General features: G+C 40.2%; 1 protein-coding gene across 2 annotated transcripts in view; it reads right to left on the bottom strand.

Annotated features, from left to right (window-relative positions):
• Positions 1-25,274, bottom strand: part of sema3b (sema domain, immunoglobulin domain (Ig), short basic domain, secreted, (semaphorin) 3B) — an 83,750-nt gene that overhangs the window by 22,796 nt on the left and 35,680 nt on the right. Inside the window, exons 1-4 of one of the 2 annotated variants that reach the window (XM_067591688.1) lie at positions 15,373-16,148; positions 7,474-8,076; positions 1,835-1,992; positions 312-374 (exon numbers count right to left, since the gene is read on the bottom strand). In XM_067591688.1, the coding sequence (XP_067447789.1) occupies positions 312-374; positions 1,835-1,992; positions 7,474-7,654 (402 nt within the window). In that variant the 5' untranslated portion in view covers positions 7,655-8,076; positions 15,373-16,148. Of the gene's footprint in view, positions 1-311; positions 375-1,834; positions 1,993-7,473; positions 8,077-15,372; positions 16,149-25,274 lie in introns of those variants that run through there. The other variant, XM_067591687.1, reaches the window with a different exon arrangement.

Raw genomic sequence — 25,274 nt, 5'->3', positions numbered from 1 at the left:
AAGGTAGCATTGTGTTGCATTGGGTAGGAGTGGACGGTTACCTCCTCCACGAGGAGCTCCTCAGAACTACGTGCAGAATGTATGATGTCTGGGGGCTGATGAGGAGTCTTTCTTATTTTTTAAAAAAGGATGTTACGTACTGTGTCATAGTTCATGCACAGGGAGTCTGTTTTAGTTGATGAAGGGTAGGGAACCGTCTTAACTTAACACATCACTTGTCATTAAGGGATGCAGATGAGTATTTTCAGGTTCCAAAGAACTGTAGAAAATGGGGTGAGTAAGGTCAGTTGAAGTAATGTGAAGAGACTTACAGTGATATCTTTACCAGCCCAGTTACACTCCTCCCTCCAGTCGACGGGGGCTGGCCAGTAGATCTGAAACACAGCAGGCAAAGGTCAGATGATCCTGTCACTGAAATCTGAATTTATTATGTGGTTTGATTTACTGGTTTAAAGTCTGCTTGACAAACATTTTGAGAAATTATTTTCCTTTTAAAACCCTCAGAACAACAAGTGTTTGTCCCTAAATGAATAGTATGACATTTAGCAAGAGGTCTAGACAAGTAAAAGTCTTCACCTCCCTCCCCTTCAGCTTCTCCAAACTTCTGTTCAACACACTCACTTCTTTCTCTTCCTCCCTCTTTTGTCCTTTCCCATCTGCTTCTTTTTCCTGACCTCATCTTCCCCTGTCATCTTCCTCATCCTCTACCCCCCCCCCCCCTCGAAAGTAGAGGATGAGGAAGACCCCACCACATCGAAGAGCAGCTTTAGCTATGGTGAATCCGCACACCCAGGTCATAAATCAAACTCGCCCACATACGTACATAAAACCAACAGAGGCTTCACATCTAACGTACCAAACACATAATTTACTCCAAACAGCTGTGGACAGATGTTTGCAGTAGACTGCATTTTGCTTGTATAACTATGTTTTCTTTGTGTGTGTCTCTATGCTTTTAAGTGCATTCAGTGTTTTTTGGCTGAGTATATCTGTATACGTGTATTGCAATGTGTAATGTGTGCAAGTGTGTTTCTGCATCTGGCTATTTCATACAGAAGCACAAAGCTTCATTCAAAGTCTGTCATTTAGATATTAATCACAATGTGTTTTTGGACAAATGGTCTCTTTTCATATCTGTGCACCTCTTTGTTTTTCTACCTTTCTCTATTAATCCCACATTTCTATTTCTTCCCTTCTTACACATGTGAAGCTACTCACTTGATTGGTCGCATATGTGCAAGGATATGATTCAATCATTTTCAAAGAGGCATGTTGGCGAAATGTGGCCACACAGTATTTCTCTTTCTGTCAGGCCTTTACAGGTCCACATGAAAACAAACCCTTAAAGCGTGCGAAGTCTGATGTTGATAACAACAATAATAAATTATTCTTAGGAATCAGCTATGGCACTAGTTATAAATATGAACCACTTCCTTATTCTCATCCTTTGCCAGTATAATCTCTAAAGTAATGAAGTCATTTTATCATAGAAACACAGTGTAGCTGATTAGAGTACACATCTGGCAGATATATGTCTTCATTATTTAATACAGTGTATTGCCATGAAAAATACAGTAATTATAATACTGCTTTGTTTTGTTGGACATTGTTTTAATGGACTGGAGTGCAACGTGGGTTTTTTTTCTAAAAAGCATGTTGAAACCTCAGCAGAGTCATTAGTATTGATCAAAAAAACCTCTCATACCTCATATTTTTTCAAGCATATTCTGTTGTGGGGCAGTAAAAGGAAAGATTCTGTGTAATAAATGTTGGTGACTTATTGTAGTTTCTACTGATTTTAGTGATCGGTTCTTTGAAAGTGGATCTGACCAACCTTGTGTTCCTGCTTGGCGATGTTGTCCAATGAGAGTGACAGCAGGAAGTTCTTAGCCCCGACGAAAAGACGGCCCCTCTCCTCATCCAATAGCAGTGCACTGAAGCAGCAGGAACGCTCCAGCTCGAACCGCCGCACGCCATGGAACTGCTGCAACTCTGAAAACACGCTGGATTTTAGGGCATGGCACCTCTCTATCTGTTTTTTGTCATGTGTGATATACTGATGGAATCCCATAATTTAACAACATAAAACCGCTTCCGGTTATTGCATGTCGTTGGTGATTTTGTCCTCTGCAGCTTCACTCAGACCTCCACACAGCAGGATTTCTGTCTCACTGGCTGATTGATTTGAAGTGTGTTAGTCTATATGTGTGAATTTGTGTGTGTGTGTGCGCGCATTAATGTGAGTGTGCATGTACCTTTGTGTTTGCCTTTAAATGTTTGTGTTGGTAGGTAGAGAAATGGTCCAGAAAACCCTCAATTAAAACTGAAATAACTGTGCAAGAGTCCAGCCGGGTTTTTGCCAGTTTCTGACTGTTAGTCTGACCTTTTATTGAATGGTAACAAAAAATCTAAAGTATGTTCTCATGTTGGGACAAATGATCCTTCTGGTTAAATGCAACATGCAAACTCTTTCAACTCATATTGCGCTGTCAACAGTTGGGCGAAATAAAAATAAATATTGTATTCATGGTCATTATCCATAGACAATGACCTATGAAAGACTTTGTGATCAGTGTATCAATGCCAAAACAACCTCGAGACATCAGATTCTTCAGATCCAAATCAGTTCCACAGGGCTGCAACAAGTCATGAGGTTGATAAAGAAGATTACCACTTAATTTTAGTATTTATAATAATAATAATAATAATAATAATAACAATAATAATAATAATTTATTTATATAGCACAACTCATGCATAAAATGCAGCACAAAGTGCTTTTATAAAAGCAGACAGTCATAGCATTTATGATACAACAATAAAAACAAGAATAAAATAAGATAAAATTAAATTAAAAAGACAGGATAAGACAAGATAAAACAACCGTCATGAGACAGCATTGGTAAAAAGATGTGTCTTAAGGTTTTGTTTGAAAGTGTCAACAGACTTAAAGCCTCTTAGACCTTCAGGTGGACTGTTCCAGAGTTTTGGGCAGTCTGTCCTCAGAAGAAAAACAACAGTATAGGTCTAAAATTCAGACTGGCAGAAACGACTTATGGTTATGTTTATGCCATCTAGCAGCTCGTGTAATAATGACCCAAGGAAGTGATGCTGTTCAAGTGATGTCAATAGAAGGTGACTTCCTCATCAGGAGGAGGCGGGTAGGGGGGATGGCTATATAGTTAACATGGTGGCAAAAAGGCAAAAAGTGGCCTTTGCTGCAGGAGAAAACTGTTCTCGCCTCCTGCTTCCAACCAAGTGTTTTTCTCCACAAAAGACATCGCGAGTCACCGCAGCTCAGGTGTCCAAAATTATCTTTCCCTAACCCTAACCAAGTGGTTCTCGTGCCTAAACCTAACCTGACTTAACCACAATGTTGTCAAACCATAAAACTGGTCCCCATCCATCCTCTAAAGGGCGCAGAAAAAACTCATATAGGTCGTTTTGGGAGAATAATAGACCTGTTCTGTCGTTTTGGTATGAGGATTTGTTGGTTTTGGGGCGTAAATCTACGTTGTCTTTTTTAAGCAGTGGTTCAATTAAAGCAGTTTTAAAAGCTGCAGGAAAGGTGCCTGCGACTGATTAATTATTGTTAAAACTTCATCTGCTAAACAGTTAAAAACCAATTTTAAAAAAGTGGTGGGAATGGGATAAAGAGCACAGATAGAGGATTTTAATTCACAGACAACTTTCTTGATTGTTTCCAAGTCCACTGATGTAAAAAAAACTGCATGGTGCATTTGAATTTTGGGGCGATACTTTGTGGTACATTGTCCAGCCTTTTCTGAATAATATTCATTCTGATTTTATCTTGAAAATAGGCATAAATTTCATTGCATTTAGTAACGCTCAGGTGATCAGTGTAATAGTTAGGGGCAGGGTTTATGAGACTGTCAACAGTTGAAAATAGAGCCCTTGGATTGTAAGATTGTCTGGCGTTTCTGATGGCTGCATTGTATTCTGCTAGGAGTTCTTTTAAGATATCATGGTGGACTTGAAGTTTTGTTTTTCTCCATCTCCGTCCAGCTTTGCAACAGCTTCTTTTGAGTTGGTTGATATTCAGTTTTCTCCATGGTGGTTTTTGTTTTTGAGGATTTTTTTGTACCTGACTGGGACAATATGGTCAATAGTGGATTGCAGTTTTGTATTTAAATTGTCCACTAGATCATCAACAGATGAAGAGAGAATTGGCAAAGACATTTTATTTATATGCAAAATAAAATGTTCTGCCATTTCAGATGGAAGATATCTTCTTTTAACAGTGTGCCTGGAATTACAATGCAGCATATGAAGAGAGACGGTGAATTCACGTAAGTAGTGATCAGACAGAACCACATCTATGACTGATGAAATGTCAGCAGAAAGTAATGACAATGTCTAAGGTATGACCACAGCTATAGGTTGGTTCATTAACATGTTGTATGAAGCTCAGATCTTCCAATAGATGTGAAAATTCAGTTGCCTTCTTGTCTGTGTCATTGTCAATGTGTAAATTAACGTCACCAATAATGATTATAGTTAGAGCTGATGATAGATGAGAGCTCAGAGACATCAGACAGGATTGGACAATGCTTCGGTGGTCATACAGACAATAACTACAAGAATGGGTACCTGATATTTCAGTATGACAGCATGATACTCAAATAAAGTACTATTTATACTCAAATGAACTAGTACTATTTATATACCATTTCTGAACTGTGTCCTAAAGCCAGTCACATGTGAACAAGCAGAACGAAATCCTCTGACAGTAATGACACTATATTGGTTTAAATGGAAAAATTGAGTGTCCATGCTGTTTCCCAGCTGGCAACAGAAAATTCTGGGGGAACATTGCCCAGGAAAATTCAACTTGTATTTGTAAACGTAAACTATAATAAGTGCAGTGGAAAAAAAAACATTGTTCTTGGCTTGACAAACTGAAGAAATAAAGGGACTGCATCCTCCCCTGCTGGCCTAGCTTAAACCACGAACTTAAGAAAACAAGGCCGAGGCCCTCTGAGCTTAGACATTAAAACGGCTTTATTAGTCTGCTATTGTTCTAATGCGAATTTATAACTTTAATTAAGACACTGACGCCAACAACCAGCGTCCTGCATGAGATCAGGGACTTTAGGTCTGTTGCTCCTGTTTTACATTAATGTGCTATTTGTAGAAAATATTTTATTACTCAAGTCTACTATACTACTGCTACTGATAATAAATGTGTACCCAGAGAAGACACATATTGCACTGAAAATTTCACGTGTTTAACATACCTATTGTCTAGTAAATACTAATGGCATAATGTAGTCGACAACTTTTAAATATAGTATAATTGTCTTTGTGTTAGTCAAGTCTGCTGATATGTTAGTCGTGTCTCCTCTCTCAGTATGTTCACATTATTTTTCAAAACAAAAAACACAATTTTAAGGCAATCCTTGAGTTAAGTCATGGATACTTTCTCTAGTTACCCTGTGAGGCTGTAAAGCTCACACCAGAAAATGAAACTGCTGGATGGATGAAAAAGACAACTTTGGTATTCTTGGTTGTTTAAAACCACTACAAGGTCAAAAAATTAAAACAAAAATTTTAAAAAATGGCCGAATCAATAGATTATCTTATGTCCTGTGCTCCTTTTAGGACATCTGACTCAGAGCCTGTCAGGCTGAGCTTCATATCATCTGATGTGGTTCATCTTTCATGTCATATTAGAATGATTGTAATGACGAGAATGATGAGATCTCAACTTGTAAATGGCGTTCATGTCAATATCCAAGTCGTAATTATGACTAGAAAACTCAGATTTTTCTGAAAGCTCTGATATATCTGACTCAGTGCTTCAAGTTCCTCAAATTCCAGCAAACAGGGATGAAGCCAAAATGTATCATTCAAGGTGATTAAACCGACATCCACTGGATATGGTGGTATATTGACAATGCACACTATTTTTAACCCTCATTTGACCAACTCTGTAATCATACAACCGTCTTAACTTGTCCTGTGACTTGAACACTTGCAAGTTGTAAACATGGGAATCTTTCCCATCTGTCCCATATGACATGAATGTGGCATTTGTCTGCCTCAGCTGCACGTACCCTCAGCTGTTAGCTTATTAGCATGTTGACATGGTCACAGTTTAACAAGTTTACAAGCATGTTAACAACTTTTATATGCAAGCATGCTGACGTTTAACATGTTAAATGAACAATGTATGTATACTGTGTTATAGGAATTTGATTTGAATGTTGAAAAGTGGGCGAGCTAATGAATCTTAGCTCTGTGCTGCTAAAAGTTGAAGATTGATTGATGGGTGGATATCATGATATTATCGGTTAAAATTGGTTGGTTCAAGTGTATGTAAGCACATGTCCTCTTTTATTTTACAGGAAGAAAACATGATTGGATTTTGATACAAGAATACAAACAAATTGATTTTTTGGCATATATTGTTAAATAGGTTTACAATATGACCAGGGATGTGATATAAAAGGGTTAAAAGTGCATTTTTCATTTCATCTCCACTTTAATAAATTAGGATGATAATGTGCTTACATTTATCATGCTAAGTTCAAATGCTAACATGTTATGCTAGCATCACAGTCAGACATAAAGACTGACTAACTTACACTGTCATCCCTTGAGCAGCATGCTAGTCTAGCTAAAAACAGTTTTTAACATTACTTCACTATTTGGATTTGAATCACCATGTCAAGAGTTATTTTAATGTCCACCTACTTGTACTGCTTATTTCTATTGGAACAGACATAAGAAATAACAGCAAACCCTTTCAGAATACTGAATACAGAAACAGACTGCTACTGTTTGCTGTGTTCTGTTTCCCTGCTGGCTAAATAAAATTTAAAGTTATTTCAGTGATGCATGAGATTGTCAGGATCTCTTTAAGTCCTTCATGTGTCTACTAAAACTAAAATATTCTGCCCCTGGTTTTCCATCCTGTATGCAACATCTTACCTTCAGTCTAAATTAAAGGGAGCACATATCTCAGCTGGGCAGGCGGCCTTCAGCGAGCCTCACGTCCTTGGTGAGTTAGTTCAGGCTGTAATTGCTGGCTCTCAATGATGGAACACATCCCTGGTTCATGTGGTTGTGTCGGGCATTGAGCTGCCTTCTTCTAACTTACAATACTCAAGATGAAACACAAAACCCTGCCACTGTGTGTTTAAGCTGTGCATGTGTATGCATCTGTTTGTGTATGAGTGTGGCTGTGAATCACAGTAACCACAAATTACGCCTGGCTACTGTTCAGGACTGTGTACTTTGAAAAGGATATGGCAGAAAATCACATGAAGCAGAGAAAGTGTATGTGTGGCTAAGAATGTGTACACATACTGCACACAGAATGTATAGTATACAAAGTATACTGCATTACGTGTACCGTAGGAGACAAACACACACGTACACCCATGAGCCAAATTTGCCTTCTTTAGACAGAAATGCTGCAACTTTGCTCCCCAAAGCTTTAGTTCTTACCTTTGTACGAGAGCTTCATGCGTGGTGAGGAGGATGAAGAGGACGAAGAGGAGGAGGATGAAGTTGAAGAGGATGTGCGGGTCATGGTGCTGGAGGAAGCATGGGCGGCGGCCAGCCCCAGCAGCAACAGAGAGCTGCAGGTGACCATCATGGCTGCCATCATCATCATCATGGTCATCATCTTTGCACGCTTAAAACAAACTCCCTCCTTTCAACTCTGAAATTTTGAGTCTGTGTAGTGAATTTATTGTTGTTTTCAGCTGGATTTTGCCTAGTTACCAGTCCTGTTCTGGTAATGATTCAGAACTCCACCTGCCTTTGGACTGGTCTGGTTTGGGTTTAGTCCTGTTTGGCAAGTATTCAGTATCAGCTTTGCTTTGCAAACCCAAAACAGATTTTCTCTCTTGTTGTTTTAATTTAGCAGAGCTTCAATCTCTTCAAGTCTTCCTTTTGAGTTGTTAATATTCAATGTAATCTTTACAATGTCCTCCTTGGTTCTGAAGAGTTCTGTTGGCAGATCCACAGCTCCTCCCCGAGAAGGACGACAAAGTTCACCTCTCACAGCCAAGATGGGACAAAAACGTCACACATAGGCATAGATATCTAAAAATAGAGAGACAGAGAGGGAGAGGAGTTAGGAATGGACACTACTAGCTTCTGCCAGGGATGCCCCTGAACACACACACACACAAACACACACAAACACTGGCATCTAAGGTATATTTAGTCAGAGCCAGATTTATGCCCCTGCCAGGCTGTGTTAATGCCAGCCTCCATTATGGACACAACATTATATCTCTTCATATTACAGCAAGACTCAAGGACATAATCCAAAACACACTTTCACACACACAGACTGACCATGATAATGAAGACTGCATGTGTGTGTGATAGAGATAGAGATAAGCTTTGCCCACTGCCAAGCCAAGCGCAATCTCTCCATATCCATGTCTGTGGCATTGCCAACTCAGACTGGCTTCTCTCTCTCACTCTCTTTCTTGCTAACACTCTCTCGCTCCCTTCACACAGACAGACGGTGTCACCAGATGAGATCTCTTCATCGCTGAAGCCTAATGAGCTGACAGTGACATGGATGGATGTATGAATGGATGAGTGTATCGGTGCTTCTCAGAAAGTCACTTGTGAGTGATTTCAGCTACACAAAGCGAAAAACTGTTGGTTTTTGTAACGAGATTTGGTGTCTATATTAAATTTCACAGTAAGGAGATACAGGATGTGACAAGTTTTCTAAAGCTTCAAAATGTTGTTATTTATAATCTTGTTTGGCTTATTGTATTGTAAGTATAAGAGGGCTTGCTGTCAATGGAGCGTGTTAAGGGAGTAAAGAAGTTATTTGAGAATTGGAATTGAATTTAAAGGTGACAGTTTAGCTATTGGTTTGGAAAAATCCCCAATAAATTGGTGCCTCAGTTGTAAGTGTGTTGTTGTAAACCGCAACTCGCCATGGCAGGAGCCCGAATGAGGTCACTGGTTTGTCAGCCTATATGTATGTGAATATTGTGTTGAAAAAAGTCTGCACGGGACATGGATGTATGCACACACACACCTCTTTCAGGACTTTGGACTCTGCAGTCAGTCGTAACAATAAAGTCTTTCAGTAGAAACAGTCTCCTTTATTATATTACACCTCACTGTGGGTATTCGGTCAGTAACAGGCAACGGCCTGCTTTTCCCCCTTTTTACTTTGTTTCTTCTCCCTCTCCTCACAGTGACCTCTATCATTCTGCTTCTGTTCCTTTCCATAAATACCTTTCTAGTGTCTTGGAACGAAACCAGCTGCCTGGCCAACGTGGGGCTAACTCTGCTCTCTACTGCAAACTCACTCTGTCAGTAAGTGGGGCAATATATGGCATAAAATAACACCAATTATCTTTCTTTATATGGCACTTTTCAAATAAGAAGCTTCAAAATGCTTAAGGAAATCCAAATGGAAAAAATTGGCCCAGCAGAAGCCTAAATTTGGGACACTTGCACTGTCCCAAAGTTAGCCAAAGCATTGATAACTGGAGCTGATTCTAAGCCCAAATTTGCCTTAGTCTGCACCCCTAAAACTTATCCAAATCTTGCCACCACATACAGTATGGGCTGGACCCAATTTGCATTGAGACCTGTGGTGATAGAACAAAGCTCAGAGCAGCAGGAATTTTACGAGAAACAGAGAAGAGCTTCCCTCAAGATTTTTATGTTTAGCAGTGACATTTAAAAAATAATTCAATGAAAAATGCCTCTTGGATCTGACAACGATGTGACACAAAACAAGTGCTTATGATACAGAGGTAAGCAATCAATATCCACAAAAAAGGGAATGGATTTATACCTTTTGTCAAGGTGCAAAAGTTAAAAAGCCTTTGTTGGCTACAGGTTAAAAACAACACTAACGTGTAACGACTGCATGCTGGTCTTGCAGGGTCAAACTATCACATAAACAAATGGGTAACCTAGATGTTGCTGTGTAATTGTACCTTTACAAAGTGCTGTGCCTTAACTTTTTGGAGGAATTGATTTTCCTTCTTTGTGGACATTGAGTAACATTTTTTATTTTGAGTATGCACAGTGGTAGAAAATTATTTCTGTACAGTATATCTTGACTTACATTGGTGAATGGAGAGTGAGAGTATGATGGACTCTTCTGAAAAAATCATCTCATTCTTTTTTAAGCCAGAAACATTTTTATATGAATTCCTCAATTTCTGGCGGAAGCACTGCTGAAAGCTCCAGCTATCACTCTTAAGCACAGTAGGCACACATATGCATACCGAAACACACAAAGAGGAGAATATACACACAAACTCTATACACACACAGACCCGTCCTGGCTGTTGGCACAGAATTTTATGAATAATAGACCTATTGAGGCGTGGAGACAGGAGAGCTCTCATAAGCTCACAGCTCCCTGGCCACAACACAACAGGATAGGAACATGAACTCCCATATACCCTGCAGTATGTAAACACACACACACTTGTGAATGGACAAAAGTGCACATGCAAGCCATGAACAGCACACAACCTGCCATCCTCTGCCACATCTCACTGTTTCAGAAGCGCACAAAGAGGTGTTGTAAAGTGTGAATCGTCTGGGATATTTTTATAGCACCGGGTCTGCTAACCTCTGGTGTGAAGCAGAAAACATCAGATTTCTGCTCGTCAATCAAGGGAGTGATGATGTGTGCAAAATGCAGTAATAAAATGTGCGTTTGTGTGTGCAGCAGAAAGAAACAGGGTGAGTCGGCCTGTGTGTGTGTGTGCTCAAGGTTCTGCACTGAGCTGCAAAGATGCTGCAGTATTTCAAGGAGAAGGACGTCAGCACTCTCGTCAGCTCCTTGACTCACAAACAGAAACAAACTCACACACACATTTCACGTCACAGTCCCTGGGAATGTCAGGGGCACCAGCAAAGCCCTTACACTCCTGTCGGCTGCTATAAAAGGAGGTCCCATTGTTCCTATGAGTCTCCCCAAGCTGTGTGTGTGTGTGTGTGTGTGTGTGTGTGTGTGTATGTGTGTCTGTGTGTGTGTGTGTATCTTCAAAATCTGCCATCATGAGTTGAAGAGAGCATCATTGTTCCTCGTACATCCTCATCTCATCCCAGAGCCCTGAGTGGAGACACACACATACACACACTCACACATTTATAAGTATGCGTGCAGGAGCATATGTACTCATCTACAAACTCCCGCTTCTCAGCACTTAGATCAGCAAACACACAAACGTGCACACACACACACACACACACACACACACACACACACACACACACACACACTCACAAATACACAAACTCCATAATGCTCCATAATGCATCTTAATAAAAAAGCCACTGGGCCCGCTGACACTTGCATTCAGTTCAGCTTCAATAGACACGGAGCAGCGGCATGCCAAGAGGGAGTGGATTAAAAATAAAGAGTGAAACAGAGAGAGATTCTTTAGAGAGGGGGGGGGGGGCAGGGGGGGGCAAGCCTTCCTGTCAAAAACCAGCCTAAATAAAGACAGGCAGACAAAGCGGGCCGCCTCCAGGGTGAGACAGGCTTTTTCAGAGTGAGGTTAGAGTGCAACCCTACAGTATAGCATACAATGATGAATGAATGGATATCAGCAGTTTAACCTGTAGCCCTCCACTACCACAAGTTTGACAAGAGAGAGAGAGGAGAGGAGAAGGAGGCATGATGGGAAGGCAAGGAGGGATAGGAACGACAGGAAGGAAGCAAGAAAGGTAAAATGGTTAGATTGAGCAACGTGAGAGAAGATGGTAGTAAGAGAGTGGCAATGAGGAGAAGAGAGGAAAGAAAAGAAATAACGAGTTGTAGTGAAAAAACAAAAGGTGGAAAAAGTAGACAGAGATGGAGAAAGTATAGTGTGACTTTAGGAGTGAATGGAGCAGCAGGAAAAGGTGAATGAAGTGATGGAAGAGGATTATTAGAAGTCTGAGAAGAAGGAGGAAGAGGTAGGGAGAAGAGAGTGAATGGGAAGGGAGGGAAAGAGATGATGGAGGGACAGTATGAAAAGTGGTTGAAACAGTTAGCAGAGGTAGGAAGAGGAGGGAGAAAGAATGGAGGGACAGAAGGATATATAGACATTACACCAAGCCCACTTCAGCCTGCCTGCGTGCATAGAGTCCCACGGAAAAAGAGAATGCAATGGAGGAAGGGAGGGAGGGATGGAGAAGAAAATGAGCAAGGCAAGAGGTGACAGAGAGAAAGGAGCCAATTGTTTCGCCTGCAGGAAGAAAAGAGTTTCCCTGGCCTGTGACCAACAAGTCTAAGCCTCCCTGCGACGGAGAAATGAAAGGAAGGAGGGATGGATGGAGGGATAAAGAGGAAGAATGAGGTGGAAAGGGTGAGAAAGAGGGAGGGAGGGGCTCTCGGTTTTACAGAGGAAAATGACTGAAACAGCAGGACTGGTGGCTTTCTGATATAGGAGGGTGGGGGTGGAGTGTGGGGGGGGGGACGAGGGGGGTGGAAGGTTGAGCGAATGAGAATTTGAGAAGCAAGAACAGGAAAAACCAATCTATCATAAAGTACCTCAGGCAAAGAATAGTTTTTTTTGCCTACTTGATCTGATTTTTAGGGCTACTTTTGAAGTTTTACAATATATTTGTATTAATGATTAATAAAATAAATATATTAAAAAAATATCAGTCAGGAAAAAAAGTGGTAGAATGGGGTGAAAAGAGGAGAGGAAGGTAAGGTGATGAAGAAGGGCTCCTGTAGGAGAAACATGGAGAGAGAGAAATGATGAAAAAAGGGGAGGATGGGTGCTGAAGGTGAGCCAAGTTGGACCAAGCAGAGAGACGAGAGAGACGGGGGGAGAGGCGAGGTCGGTAGTTCAGTCAACTACTAGAGTGAAAGCAATAACGTTTACTATAAATGGTATTAAATGTCTAGATCCATATAACCAGATAAGAAACAGTTGCGTTATTACATTCTTGTAGGTCTGTGTCATTATGATGTCAATAAAACACATCTGAAATACATTGGCATTGCATTAGAACACGTTTCATGCCATAAATGTTTTCATTCTGGTAATTTACTGCTTTCTGAATTAGGTTCATGGCCTACTTTGGTATAAATCTGATATGCGGAACATAAAAAGTGGTCATAAAGTACATCAGAAAGCAAAACGTTGTGTGTGCTCTCAGTATGTATTCATTACATTGTGGAGACTAATCTACCATCTGAAGACAGGTTTGATCCCCACAATGTTAACCATTATATTAAGACCTGGTTTTAGGGTTGATTTAAAGAAAGGGTTGGCGTCTGGCATGTAAGTTAAGGTTGGGTAAAGCCTCCAGGGACTGAATATGAGTCAGTGTCTTCACAAGTATATTAGTACAAGTTTGTTTGTGTGTGTGCAGCGAGCATGTAAAAAAGTTGGATCTCTCGACTGGAATATATAAAGAACATCTTTCTGCAGTTGCACCATTTAAAATGTTTTGATTCAGCTTTTATAAAAATCTGTTGGTCTGATTGCTTCATTTACAAAAAAAAAAGGAGAAAGCCTTAAATATGCAGAGAGAAGCAAGTGAGGTATAGCAGGTGATGCAGGGGAGCGTGGCTGCACATCAACGCACTACAGGGTTTTCACAAACAATGTCTAGAGGGAGCAGCAGCAATGAGCAGACGTGCAGCAGGCATGTAAAGAGCGGGGACTTGTAGAGTGCAATGACTACAGCTGTGACATTGTTATTGGTTTGAATCATGAGATCATTTCTCTTTTTCCGAGCGGAGAGCTGCTGAGCAGTGCCTCATTTCCCTTGAAAACTAGAAAAAAGAAACAAACGTTGATAAAGACAGACCACCAATGGAGAGAGAGGACTCCTTCCAAAATTGAAGAAAGGCCAATGCTCACTCTGTTTTGTGTTACTTATTACTTATTACTACTTATTTCAACATAAATATGATTATTTAATTTGAGAGTAAGAGGTAAAAATGATGAAAAAATGGTATTTGTTGAAGTGATTTTCTCCTTATTCTCTTAAAGGTTTTTTAAAGACAAGTGGAATCTTATTTTCTCTCTTTTCTCAGTCATATGAAAGTCACATCTGGTTAAGAAAATCTCCATCAACAATGTAATGCAGCTTAAAGGTACAGTGTTTTCAGCAGAGGGTCTTGGGACAAAGTTAGTTATAGAAGTAAATGAGAGTTTTGCGCACACACATCAAGCAAAGTAAAGCCGCTACAAGCCAAAAGTGACTACCGGTCTTTATGGGATTTAATCAGAAAGACAAAGTGAGAGAAAGAAAGCGAGACGATCCGGGGCAAAGAGCCGGTTGCTCTGAAAGAGACGGAGTGAATGAAGGAGCCGGGGAGGCTACAGCGCTCTGCTGGTCGCTGGTAACGAGCCATCTGGCCCAGTATCATGAGTGGAAAGTTTCCCAGCCTGCAAATCTATGACTAGCATTTGTTCACAAATTATTCTCACTAGTCAAAGTTTGAATGGGAGAAATTAAGAAGTGTTAAAACTGGAGTCAACAAAATCTATTTACTGGTGTCCAGAGGTTGCGTACCCTGCCAAGTTTGAGCTGATACAAGTCTTACACTCATGATGATAGATATCTGTTTAATCTTTTTCATCAGTTCAGGCTGCACAGCTTGAGTGGGGAGTGGTGACTGGACTAATGTTATTGTGGATAATATGAAATATTACAAGGGAGACATATATCAAAATGGTATTGGAGAATTGCCTTGCTGTGGTCATAAGGACGATTAAACCTCTTGTCGGTTGTAAAAAGCTGAAAAAAAGAGGAACAATGAAGGAGCCACTAAGGCGAGGGCAGCCTGCTGTTAGCTGGTGGCCGGCCATTTGGCTGTGCTAAACCCAGAAGCAGCAGTAAGTCAGGACCTTACAGAGCTACCTCTGGTCTCCTGACTGGAGCCACTCCAAACAGCTCTCTGAGGGAAGACAACTTACTCTACTCTCCTAAATGAAACAACAGAGCAGATTTCAAGCCAGTTCTTCTGAGGCGGCGGCGGCCCCCATGTCATCAGCATGACTTGTAAAAAGATATTTGGGTTTGTAATGGCTCAGGAATAGCCACTGCTGCATGAGATCAGGTCACAAACACAGCAGGCTTATTAAAACATGAACTTAATGGTTTTTAATCATCATTTCTTATTTGTACATGTGCCAGCTGAAGTTACTTTGTGACTGAATGTTTCAGATTCTTCCTCAGCCAGATCTGATTTTTTGGATTACACAGTGACACCACAAAAATGATTAAAGTATAATATTTTCAGGTATAGTTTGCACCCAAAGTAGTAATACTACAAAAGAATCTGTGCCACATGATTATTTTGAGTTTAACTTGACATGATAGATGAAAATACGAGAGCAGTGACCCTAAATGCTCCTGACTGGACCACAGTCAAAATGAACTCACCTGTCCATCCGTTACCAGGGGAACCAAATTCCAAAAGAGTTCAGCACATTCCGGACCGGGATCAACGTCCACCTGAGCCCGACATGCCTCTGACAGCACTGACCGTTTCCATAGTTACAGTACTGCTTTTAACCTCTCATAGTCTTTCCATTGCAATAAAAAAAGATAACAAATATATTATATACCCAGAGTGCCGTATACACACCTACACACACTCACTGAGTTCTTGTTATGTGCTTCCAGCTTGAGCATGTCTGAATTAAATGTGAATGTACAGAAAAAGTTCCTCTGGAATCAGGTGGAAACAACTGATGCTGTAAAAAAAACTTTGACAGTCCATAAATTGTTAGGAAAAATGAAATGATGTGTGAGGCAGGTAGAAATTCTTGTAAAAATTATTCTCAGTAAGTTGTTTTAAAAAAAATTCCAGTGATAGGAATGGTGCCTGGAGGGCAGAAACAGAGCAGCGGCAAAGTCCCACTTTGGTGCGAAGTCCAGTGAGTCTTAAAAAAACTCCAAAAAAGCAGCTGGTGCGCGAGTTGAAAAGCAGCGCAGTGAGATCTGAGTATTCCCCAGTCTGCAGTCAGCTCCACTGATGAACGGCTGCACTCCAGCTCCACTTAGAAAAACACACAACCTTATGCACACACACATAAAAACTCTTCTTAACACACACGCGCGAGGAGTTCACACACACACTCACACGCACGCACGCACGCACATACACACACACACACTCACACAGAGTTTTCACAGGAGCTGAGCACAGTAGAAGTGCTCAGAGGGAGAGCAGGCAGGAATAATGGACTTAATTCAAGAGGGGAGAGAGAGAAAGAGAGAGAGAGAGAGGGAGAGGGAGGGATTGCAGAGAGGAGGGAAAGGTGGGATGTAAGAGGAGGGGAGTGGAAAGGGGCAGGGACATGCACTGTGTTGTTTACAGTGCATGTGAGTGCGTGTGTTGGTACCTGGATGAAACTGTTTTCTTTACAGTCTACGGTTGTGATCAGTGACTTTAATTAACTTCTATGCAGAGCATTAAAACTCAATACAGCAGCAGAGACTTGGACTCAGGTCAGTCTTAAAGCCCCCTATACTTAACTCCTGGCACATCTTTCAGAATTAAAGCTCCCTATACTTAAACGCACAATATGTAATTTTCTGCCGCAAGAGGTCTCTCAATCAAAACATGACAAAAGATGGAGTTTGATGACGTTGTGAAGTAGCGTGGGATCATGGGAGTTGTTGTATTCATTTTTAAAAAACCACCATTGCCGTCATTGCAGTCAGTTTCTCCCGGTTAGGATTCCTTCAGTGTTCATCATTCAGGAGGTTTTTACCAGGAGCCGAATTATCCACAGAGGTCTCTCTCAAAAGCAAATGGGCACACTGGTTGAAACCAGTAAAAACAGTTAATAAAGCAGTTTCATGTTAAAAATCAATGTTTCTCCGACGCCGTTCAGCGAACACAGGACGTCCAGAGGGGCTGCTAGCTGAGCTGCTGATAACTTAATCTCCAGACATCCAATTACTAAAATCCTTCATCCAGTTAAAAGATATAATTAAACTACCAAGATCTAAAAAGTGTATTGAAAAAATGTGGCTTAAAACTGGATAAAAAGTCCATTTATAACAGTTTCTGGCAGACAACCACAACGCTGATGCATGCGCAAAGGGGATATGACGTCATAGACAGCTGACCAAACCTTGATTAAAATGATGGAGTTTTAACATTGTTGGAAACATTTAGGATAATGTTAAGTACACAACTCAACAGTAGACAGTAGTTTTTAGACATTTTAATGCAGAAAAGTTACATATTATACCTTTAAATCCTTTGTGCAATATCCAATATTCATGACGATGCATATGCCTGCTGGCGACAGGAAGCAAGCCTTATATTGCAAACTTCCTTTGATTTACATGAAATTTAAAATGTGTGGTCTACATTTGATATGCAGAAACATAATGTACATTTAGTGGGTGTTCTCTAGCACCACATTATGGACACAGGAAGTGATACAGTAGTTATCTCCTACATGTCCAATATTCATGGAAATGTATATCTGTGTCAGTTGCCCTCTGGTAAATGTACTGCTGCGTGTCAACCGACCTCCAGTTGCAATACCACAGCTTCCGCTCCCTCTGATGTGTGTGTGGTGTGAGGCCCCATTCATTATTATTATTATTATTATTATTATGTCAACAAAAAGAGGCTTGAGAACATTTAACTGCTGTCAGACCTGACTTGGACTTGCCTCATAAGACTTAAAACAGCTCTGGAAGAGAGTATATTCATGTATTTGGAGAACAGCTTTTGGATAAAGATCACTACAGACTCAAGGAGGAGGTGGTGGGAGAGAGAGAAAGATTTCCAGATACTAGAAAATGACTCTATGCTGGTGCGGACGGTTTGTAGGCTGATAAGCTACTGTACATACAGTAAGAGGGTAATTGGCATACATTTGTAGTATATGAGGGGTTTACATCATCCTGCACATATCAAAGTTGAAGCTATTCACGACAGCCGGGCTATGAACATAAATATATGAAAACATACATGAGGGGAGAAAGGTTTAAGAAATGTTTAAAAGTGATATGAAGACATCAAAAATGTCTTTTCCTATTTTGTTTAATAGCAGATTCTGAAAGAAGTGCCAGGGTGAAGATCTTAAAGTTAAGCGACTTTCTACCTTATAGAATAGATATTTACTGTAGTTTGTATTTTCTTTATTTTTTTCTGCAGAGAACATTTGCTGTGGTTAGCTTCAGCACAGTCAGCCACACTGTATTCCTTTGATGACAAAGTTTCACGAGGGAAAAAAGTATCAAAGCATCCATTCAACTTATCAAACAATTCCTGCAGCATAATCCTTTCGTCTACAGTCTACTGATAGACTCAATGTCTTCCAGACACCAGGACTGGGTTGGGTATAATACTGAAATTACCACCGTGCTTGAAGCTCAACTTTACACTCAAATGATCTCAAATAAACAAGCTCAAAAACTTCAAGCTCAAATCCTCAGTTTGTGTACACTGCTTTTCCTGCCCCATCATCAGAGGAAGGACCAGAACCCAGAGCTTTGATTGACAAAATGCCAAAATATGAATATTTAATACCAACATTGCGTACAATGCATTCAAAAAATGTTAAAATAACAAAGTTTTATAGTTTTGCCAACATCTTAGTGTCAGTGTTACACTCACAATCAGACTGTGTGTATATGTGTGTGTGTGTGTCCATGGTTTCCCCAGTTGTCCCACTCCTTTAGTCTTCATTCCTCTGGCAGATGCAGTGCTGCGCCTGGCAACCCTGACATTCACACCCACACGAAACCCGCTCACACCAGGGTACGGTCCCCATACAGAGAGGTCATAGGTCTCACATTAGGGTGTTCACTGCAATGTTTGTGTGTATGTGTGTGTGTTGTCTACAGGTTTGGCTGCATTTTGAACAAACAATACACACTTGCCCTCAGTGTCTAAAACACTTTCATGCATATATGGGCATGTATACAATTAAAGCTATTGGTGTAAGTGAGTGTGTGTGTGTGTGTGTGTGTGTGTGTGTGTATGCCGTATGCTGTTGTTTTCAGCTGACTGCCCACCCCCTGCTGACCTGTCTGTCATAAACCAGTCTGATGTCTCTACAGGCTGCAGAGAGAGCCCTGTGATCCTGACAAAGGCTTTTGTTTCAGCTAAAGCCTCTGTGCTATTGAAACAGATGAGAGCTCACTTTCCTAATAGCATCTTAGTGAATCTTTGTTTTATTGCGAGTCAATGAACCGAAATGATCTTTAGATTAGTGTGGGACCATAATCAGGCTGCCGTGTCCCATATGGAAATCTCCCCCTGTGGTCTTATGGTTTACTTTTTATTCAGTTCAGGTATTCCAAAACATATAGATAAAATATAAAGGAGAAAAGGGTAAAACAGATGTTTATTTTTATTATATTTTCCAACATATGTCAGCTTCATTGTGCTCCCTTATTCAACAGCAGACAATACATTAAAATGAAAGTCATTTCACCATGTTGAGGTTAAATTATGCGTGAACAGCTCTGCAGAATGTTTTCATGAAAATAAAAGCTCTTGACACTTGAATACAGGCTGAATCACAGTTTCCATTTAATGGTTTGCTGTGTTTTGTACAGTGTTTTGTATAATATCAATGTAGAGGGGAGTGTCAGTCTGTAACTCTTGGCCCAGTAGGGTTTGGACTTTGACTTTATCCTGCAGATTAGCTTATGACATGCAGTACATGCCAGTTTTATATTTACCTCACATTGTAAAATATGAATACAATAACATACTGTAGAATTCCTAACCCGAAACACAAAATAACAGACAGTTTTGGTTTCATAAAGCATAAGTGTCGACTGAATTGGGTTGATTCCCTTGGTGAGAACTTTCATAAACTGATTGGGATACTATTGTTTTTTGTCACATGCTTTACGTTGTGTAATCAGAGGAGCAGGAATGTAGCCCACATGACAGCGCTAATTACTGTAAGACTTATTTAGGCAATGCTACTTATGAGTACAGAATGTGCACTTTTACCTATGATGTTGGTCATGTAGTTTCTCATGAGTAGTTTGAACTTTTTACTCTATATTGATTAATTACGGGAGTATACACTATGTTCTTTAGGTGGTTAAAGATTTTTTAAAAATCCAAAATGCAGTTTGCTAGACCTGACTTTAGAAAATGTCCAAAAACCTAAAAATGAACCAAGTGAATACTTGATGAGACGAACTTGTTGCTTTTTAAAAATAGAAATGGAACCAAAGACTGTTGGTCTTGTAAGATGATTAACTTAATTATGTACTGCCTCTGTGTTATATAACGCTCAATATGCATAATTCACAACGTCATACACCAGCACCATCAAAGCCACACACACACTCTGGATTACGTCAGTCCTTCAAAAACATTAGTGTTTACTTCATTACATAATGCTGCTAAAGAACTTAATACATATTCCAGAGGATGCATGAAAAATCTTCCAGGAAAACTATTATAATCCAATCAGCAGCTACAGTAACACTAACCTGAGTGTAGCTGCACAATAGCAGTTGTCGAACAGCTCGGCTACCTTCTACTTCTTGTGCTAAAGTGGAAGTTTGCTTAAGGTTGCTTAAGACCAAACCCCAGAATAAGCCTTTCAGCCATTTAGAATTAGGAATGCCAACTATGAGAGTATATTATACTAATATTAATGTAGCGATGAATCATTGGTGAAGGCAACCTTAAACAAAACACTCAGAATAAAAGCAAAATACAAGTGCCTCAGTGTTGGAAAGCCATGCTTCATTGAGGTTAATTATACCATATTGACTTTAAAAACTGCACCTATTAACACAAGTGCTGTGGAAGCAATGTGTTATTGTTGGAAGAGAATCTCTGAGCAAAAATATTGAATCCAAGTGGTAATTTCAACATCACAAGATACGTCCTGGTATGTGACTGTGAAGGTCTCTCGCCTGCAGCTTGATTTTCCACTGTATGGCGTAGGAGCACACACTGTCGCTGTGTTCACTTTTAGAAGCAGTGACTGTGTGGCTGTCACTTGATTGACCGCTATTGAAAACTTTTCACCATGGATGAGGACATAGTTGAAGAAGGTATCATACTTTTTGGCGTCTAGCGTGTCACACTGCTCCCTCCTTTCTTGGCCAAACTGACTTTGTGAGAAACACACTGAGGTATGATGCAAGCATCCATGTTTCCATCGCATTTAGTCATGGTTGTTTCAGTACTGTATAGTGTAAAATCTCCTCGATTTAACTGGATAACTGAGATGAAGCTACACTTGCATATTACATTGTTGCTCCACCCCGGCGAGGAATGGTTTCAGAATGCTGCAGGACACATGCAGAGGTCGGATCTTTCAAAAGCATGGGAGGAACGATGGTTTCAAATAGCATGTACTCACAGCAGGCCAACCCTAATAGTAAAATTTCTGTGATGTTGCGGTACTGTGACACCTGCCAACATTACAAGTGTTGCATTATAAACATTTGCTCGACAGATGTACAAATATCTGGGCCTAGATGCCGTGCATGTAAAATTAGCAGCATGAAATACCACGTTCACTGTGTGCTGTGTGGGCTCTGTGGGTGTCACACTGACCCAACATAAAACAAATACCAGCATTAAGTGGATCATTAGCATCACTACAACAGTGGAGCCCACTCTGTCAGCTGTAACCCCACATTTATCTCATCTGGTGTATGTATGTATGTGTTTGTGCAGTGAATGTGTCCTTTAATAGCAACCACAGCAGTGTGTCAGGAGTTGAACACACATGAATGATGAAGTTGGGTAAAACAAAACGTAATTTTGGTGTTTTTGGGGGACTTATGGTGAAGCAGTTTGCATGGCAGCAATGATGTGATGCTGCGTCTACAAGGCCAGAAATAAAACATTATACTTTTTTAATATAATCTGTTTCTATCAGCCTTAAACTGATCCTCTGTTTACCAATATGCTAACCCTTCCACTTATTTCCCTTAATTTCTGTTATTTCATTTCATTTTTTTGTATGTGTTACTTCAAAATAATTAAAGAACAGCTGAATCAAAATGTGTTCATGGAGGCAGAGAGAGGAAAAAGTGAAAAAGATGAAAAGAGTGAATGACAGAAATGAAGGAGACATAAAAATAAGTGATAAAAGGCAGAAAGGATGAGAAAAGAATAAAAAGTTTTGTCTCTATTCAAGCTCAGCTAGCTATCCATATCCAGCTGTACTATATGTGTCCTGAGGGGTAGTCCATGACACGGTCCCCTGACCTCTTGACACCACGAGGATTATAGGGGCCCTGGCGGAGAGTGGCAGCAACGGAAAAGAGAGAGAGAGAGAGTTACAGTTGGTAGAGGGAGAGAGGGGTCTTGCTTGGGAACCCTTAGGGCACAGAAACCTGTAATCCTCCCTGTTTCACTTTGATGTGATCACACCCAACTGAAAGGATGGAGGCTGAAGGGGGGGCGGGGGTTGTTGGTGTGTCAGGAGGGCAGTATGGGTGGGTGGGTGGGTAGAAGGGGACTGACCGTGGTGCCAGGAGGCTCAGAGGTGGGACACACACTCTCACACACTCTCACAGGCAAGCAGTCACACACCATCTGGCTCCGGGGGTCACCGGGTGGATAAGACCACCTTCAAACATAAGCAAGGTTTTAGTGACACATTTTCACACACACACATACACACACCTCCGAGCAGGTTCTTAAGGTCAGTGAGTGGATTACAGCACCTTGCATGACCACAGCGTTGTCTCTTTCACACTCACGCAAACACACACTCACACACACACACACACACACACACACACACACACACACACACACACACACACACTTGGAATAAGCAGTATTTCTCAGTGGAATGCACATTGCTGCACTAGTTCCCACCACTATTAAATCGGCTAATGAAGGTGTGGTTCTAGATGTTAGCAAAAAGCAAAAACAAAAAAAAAAAAGATGACTTCTAAAAAGAAGGAAGGACTATATCAAGTAAAATTGTAGCCTAGATTTGTCATCACATATTTATTGATAAATACAGTGTTTTACTTAATGTGTTATGTGAGAGGATGTCCCCATTGTACTGATTTTTGAACTTTTTTTATAATGTAGCTAAAAGTCTTATAAAAAAAATCACTACACTGACAAAATCAAACAATCACTCTCATTTCATTATTATTTTTTATCACATACAGGCTAGAGTTAGAATATGCAGGCACATGCCAGACGTACTGCCCTGTAATTCTGAGCTTCACTTTAATCAAACCTGAGCTGTTGCTGCTGCTATTGCTGAGAGAATTCAGCACAGATCACAGTGACAGTGGATGAAAGACACAAAACTGGGAAATCACCTCTTAAAAGACAGAAGCTTTAAACCTCAGACTTAACACACGTAGCACACTCAAATTTACAGTTTTTAAAGGCCCACACATGGATCAGTCCCTGCACAGCTGTGCATATCCAGGTACAGTACGTACAAAGTCTACACGCAAGCCACTAAATTACATACTGTGTAATGTAGCATCACTTAGAAAGTGCACAATTATCAAATTATCCAGCATATCAAGCATCTTTGGAACAACTACAACTGCTTGACTTCAGCAGGTACATCGGCAAGTTTTGCAGTTACGCTGCTAGAGGCTGGCTATACCAGGCCAACATTTTACCTAAAAATATGACTATATATATATATATATATATATATATATATATATATATATATATATATATATATATCCTTTTCCTGAGATCCTTTAGTGTCTCAAATGTTGCTGATGTGCATCTTTGTTCACATACACTGATTTTTTTCTAATAGAGCAAGTGAAAATTCTAATGGGACACTATGGTGAAAAACATCAGTGAATGTTCAGTTGAGGACCCATTTCCATTGTTAAACATAATCATAAATGGAAGATAGTTATTATAATCTGGGCTAAAGCATCTCAGTAGTCTATTAATAATAATAATAATAAACTTTATTTATATAGCACTTTTCTTAACAATGTTACAAAGTGCTTTACAAAAAGAAAATGAAAACACACAAAGCAGATAAAAAGAAAGTAGAGACAATGAAATGAATAAGATCAGATAATAAAAAAAACGTATATCAGACATTTCCAAAAGCTTTTACAAAGAGAAATGTTTTAAGAAGAGATTTTAAAGAGGTTAACGAGTCAGTATGTCTGAGTTCAGCAGGCAGAGAGTTCCATAGTGTGGGACCTCTAATTGCAAAAGCTCGATCACTCTTAGTCACCAACCGTGACCTGGGAGTAACCAGCAGGGCTCCATCCACAGATCTTAATGGCCAACTGGGAACATACCAGGTCAATAGAGCAGAGATGTATTTAGGTACAAGGCCGTTAAAGGCAGTTGTTGAAGGACACAAGGAACATCAGTCATCAGCTCCTCCACCTGCTACGATGTTCATGTTCAGACTCATTTTCATGGATGAGACTAATTCTGTACTGAATTAAAAAAAAAAGACTTGGTGCAGTGGATTAATCAATCTGAAATGTGTGATATTAACTTACTGACATTTTCTTATTCTCATGATTTTAAAGACAAAATCTCAAAATCCAAACTGTCATTAAAATGTTTGGATTTGGAAACAGTTGGGTTGGGAAAGACATTTTTGCTGAAAAGCAGGCAGATAGGGCCCAGGGGGGCATGTGATGACACACACATGCACACACACACACACACACACACACACACACCACACACTGTGGTGCCACTGTGCTGCCTCATTAAGGCCTGAGACGTGATAGCAGTGAGCAGACCCAACCAAATGATTCCTGATCCTGATGGGCACTGATCCAACCAGACAGGCTGCACTCAGCGCCATCGCGGATTAATAACACGCACACACACACAGACACACACATGTTGAAGTACACACTTCCCAAGGGGTTGGTGAGACACTAGAATGTGCAGTTATTATCGTGTGAGTGTGCACATACAACCCCAGGGGATATCTGAGACAAGCTCAGCAGATTTCACAAGAACATTCGTGGTCCTGACACACACAGATGATTCTACTTGTGGAAATATGTACATACACACTTTCTATCTGACACCATTTGCTGCAGTGTGAGAACAGCAGGTAGTTATGATCCACATTATGTGAAAAATTAGTTTTATTTAAAAAGACAGTTTTGGAATAAATTTTATTTTTTTACGATTAAAAAAACTATTTTTTTCAGTCCTGAGACTTATGGTGAAGCAGTAATGTACAGTTCTGTGTTCAATACTGGTGAGTTAAATCTCACAGAATGAGTTGTTGAATGAAGCTCAATGAAGTAGACAGTGAAAGTACAAGAGCTCATTTAAAGAGGCTATTTGCTTTTGCCACTTACTGAAAAATGCATACTAGTCATACTCTGAT

The sequence above is a fragment of the Thunnus thynnus genome, chromosome 6 (genome assembly GCF_963924715.1).
Source record: "Thunnus thynnus chromosome 6, fThuThy2.1, whole genome shotgun sequence".
Taxonomy (NCBI): Eukaryota; Metazoa; Chordata; class Actinopteri; order Scombriformes; family Scombridae; genus Thunnus; species Thunnus thynnus.
The sequence above is the reverse complement of the archived record's forward strand: the minus strand, read 5'-3'. Positions and strand labels throughout refer to the sequence as shown.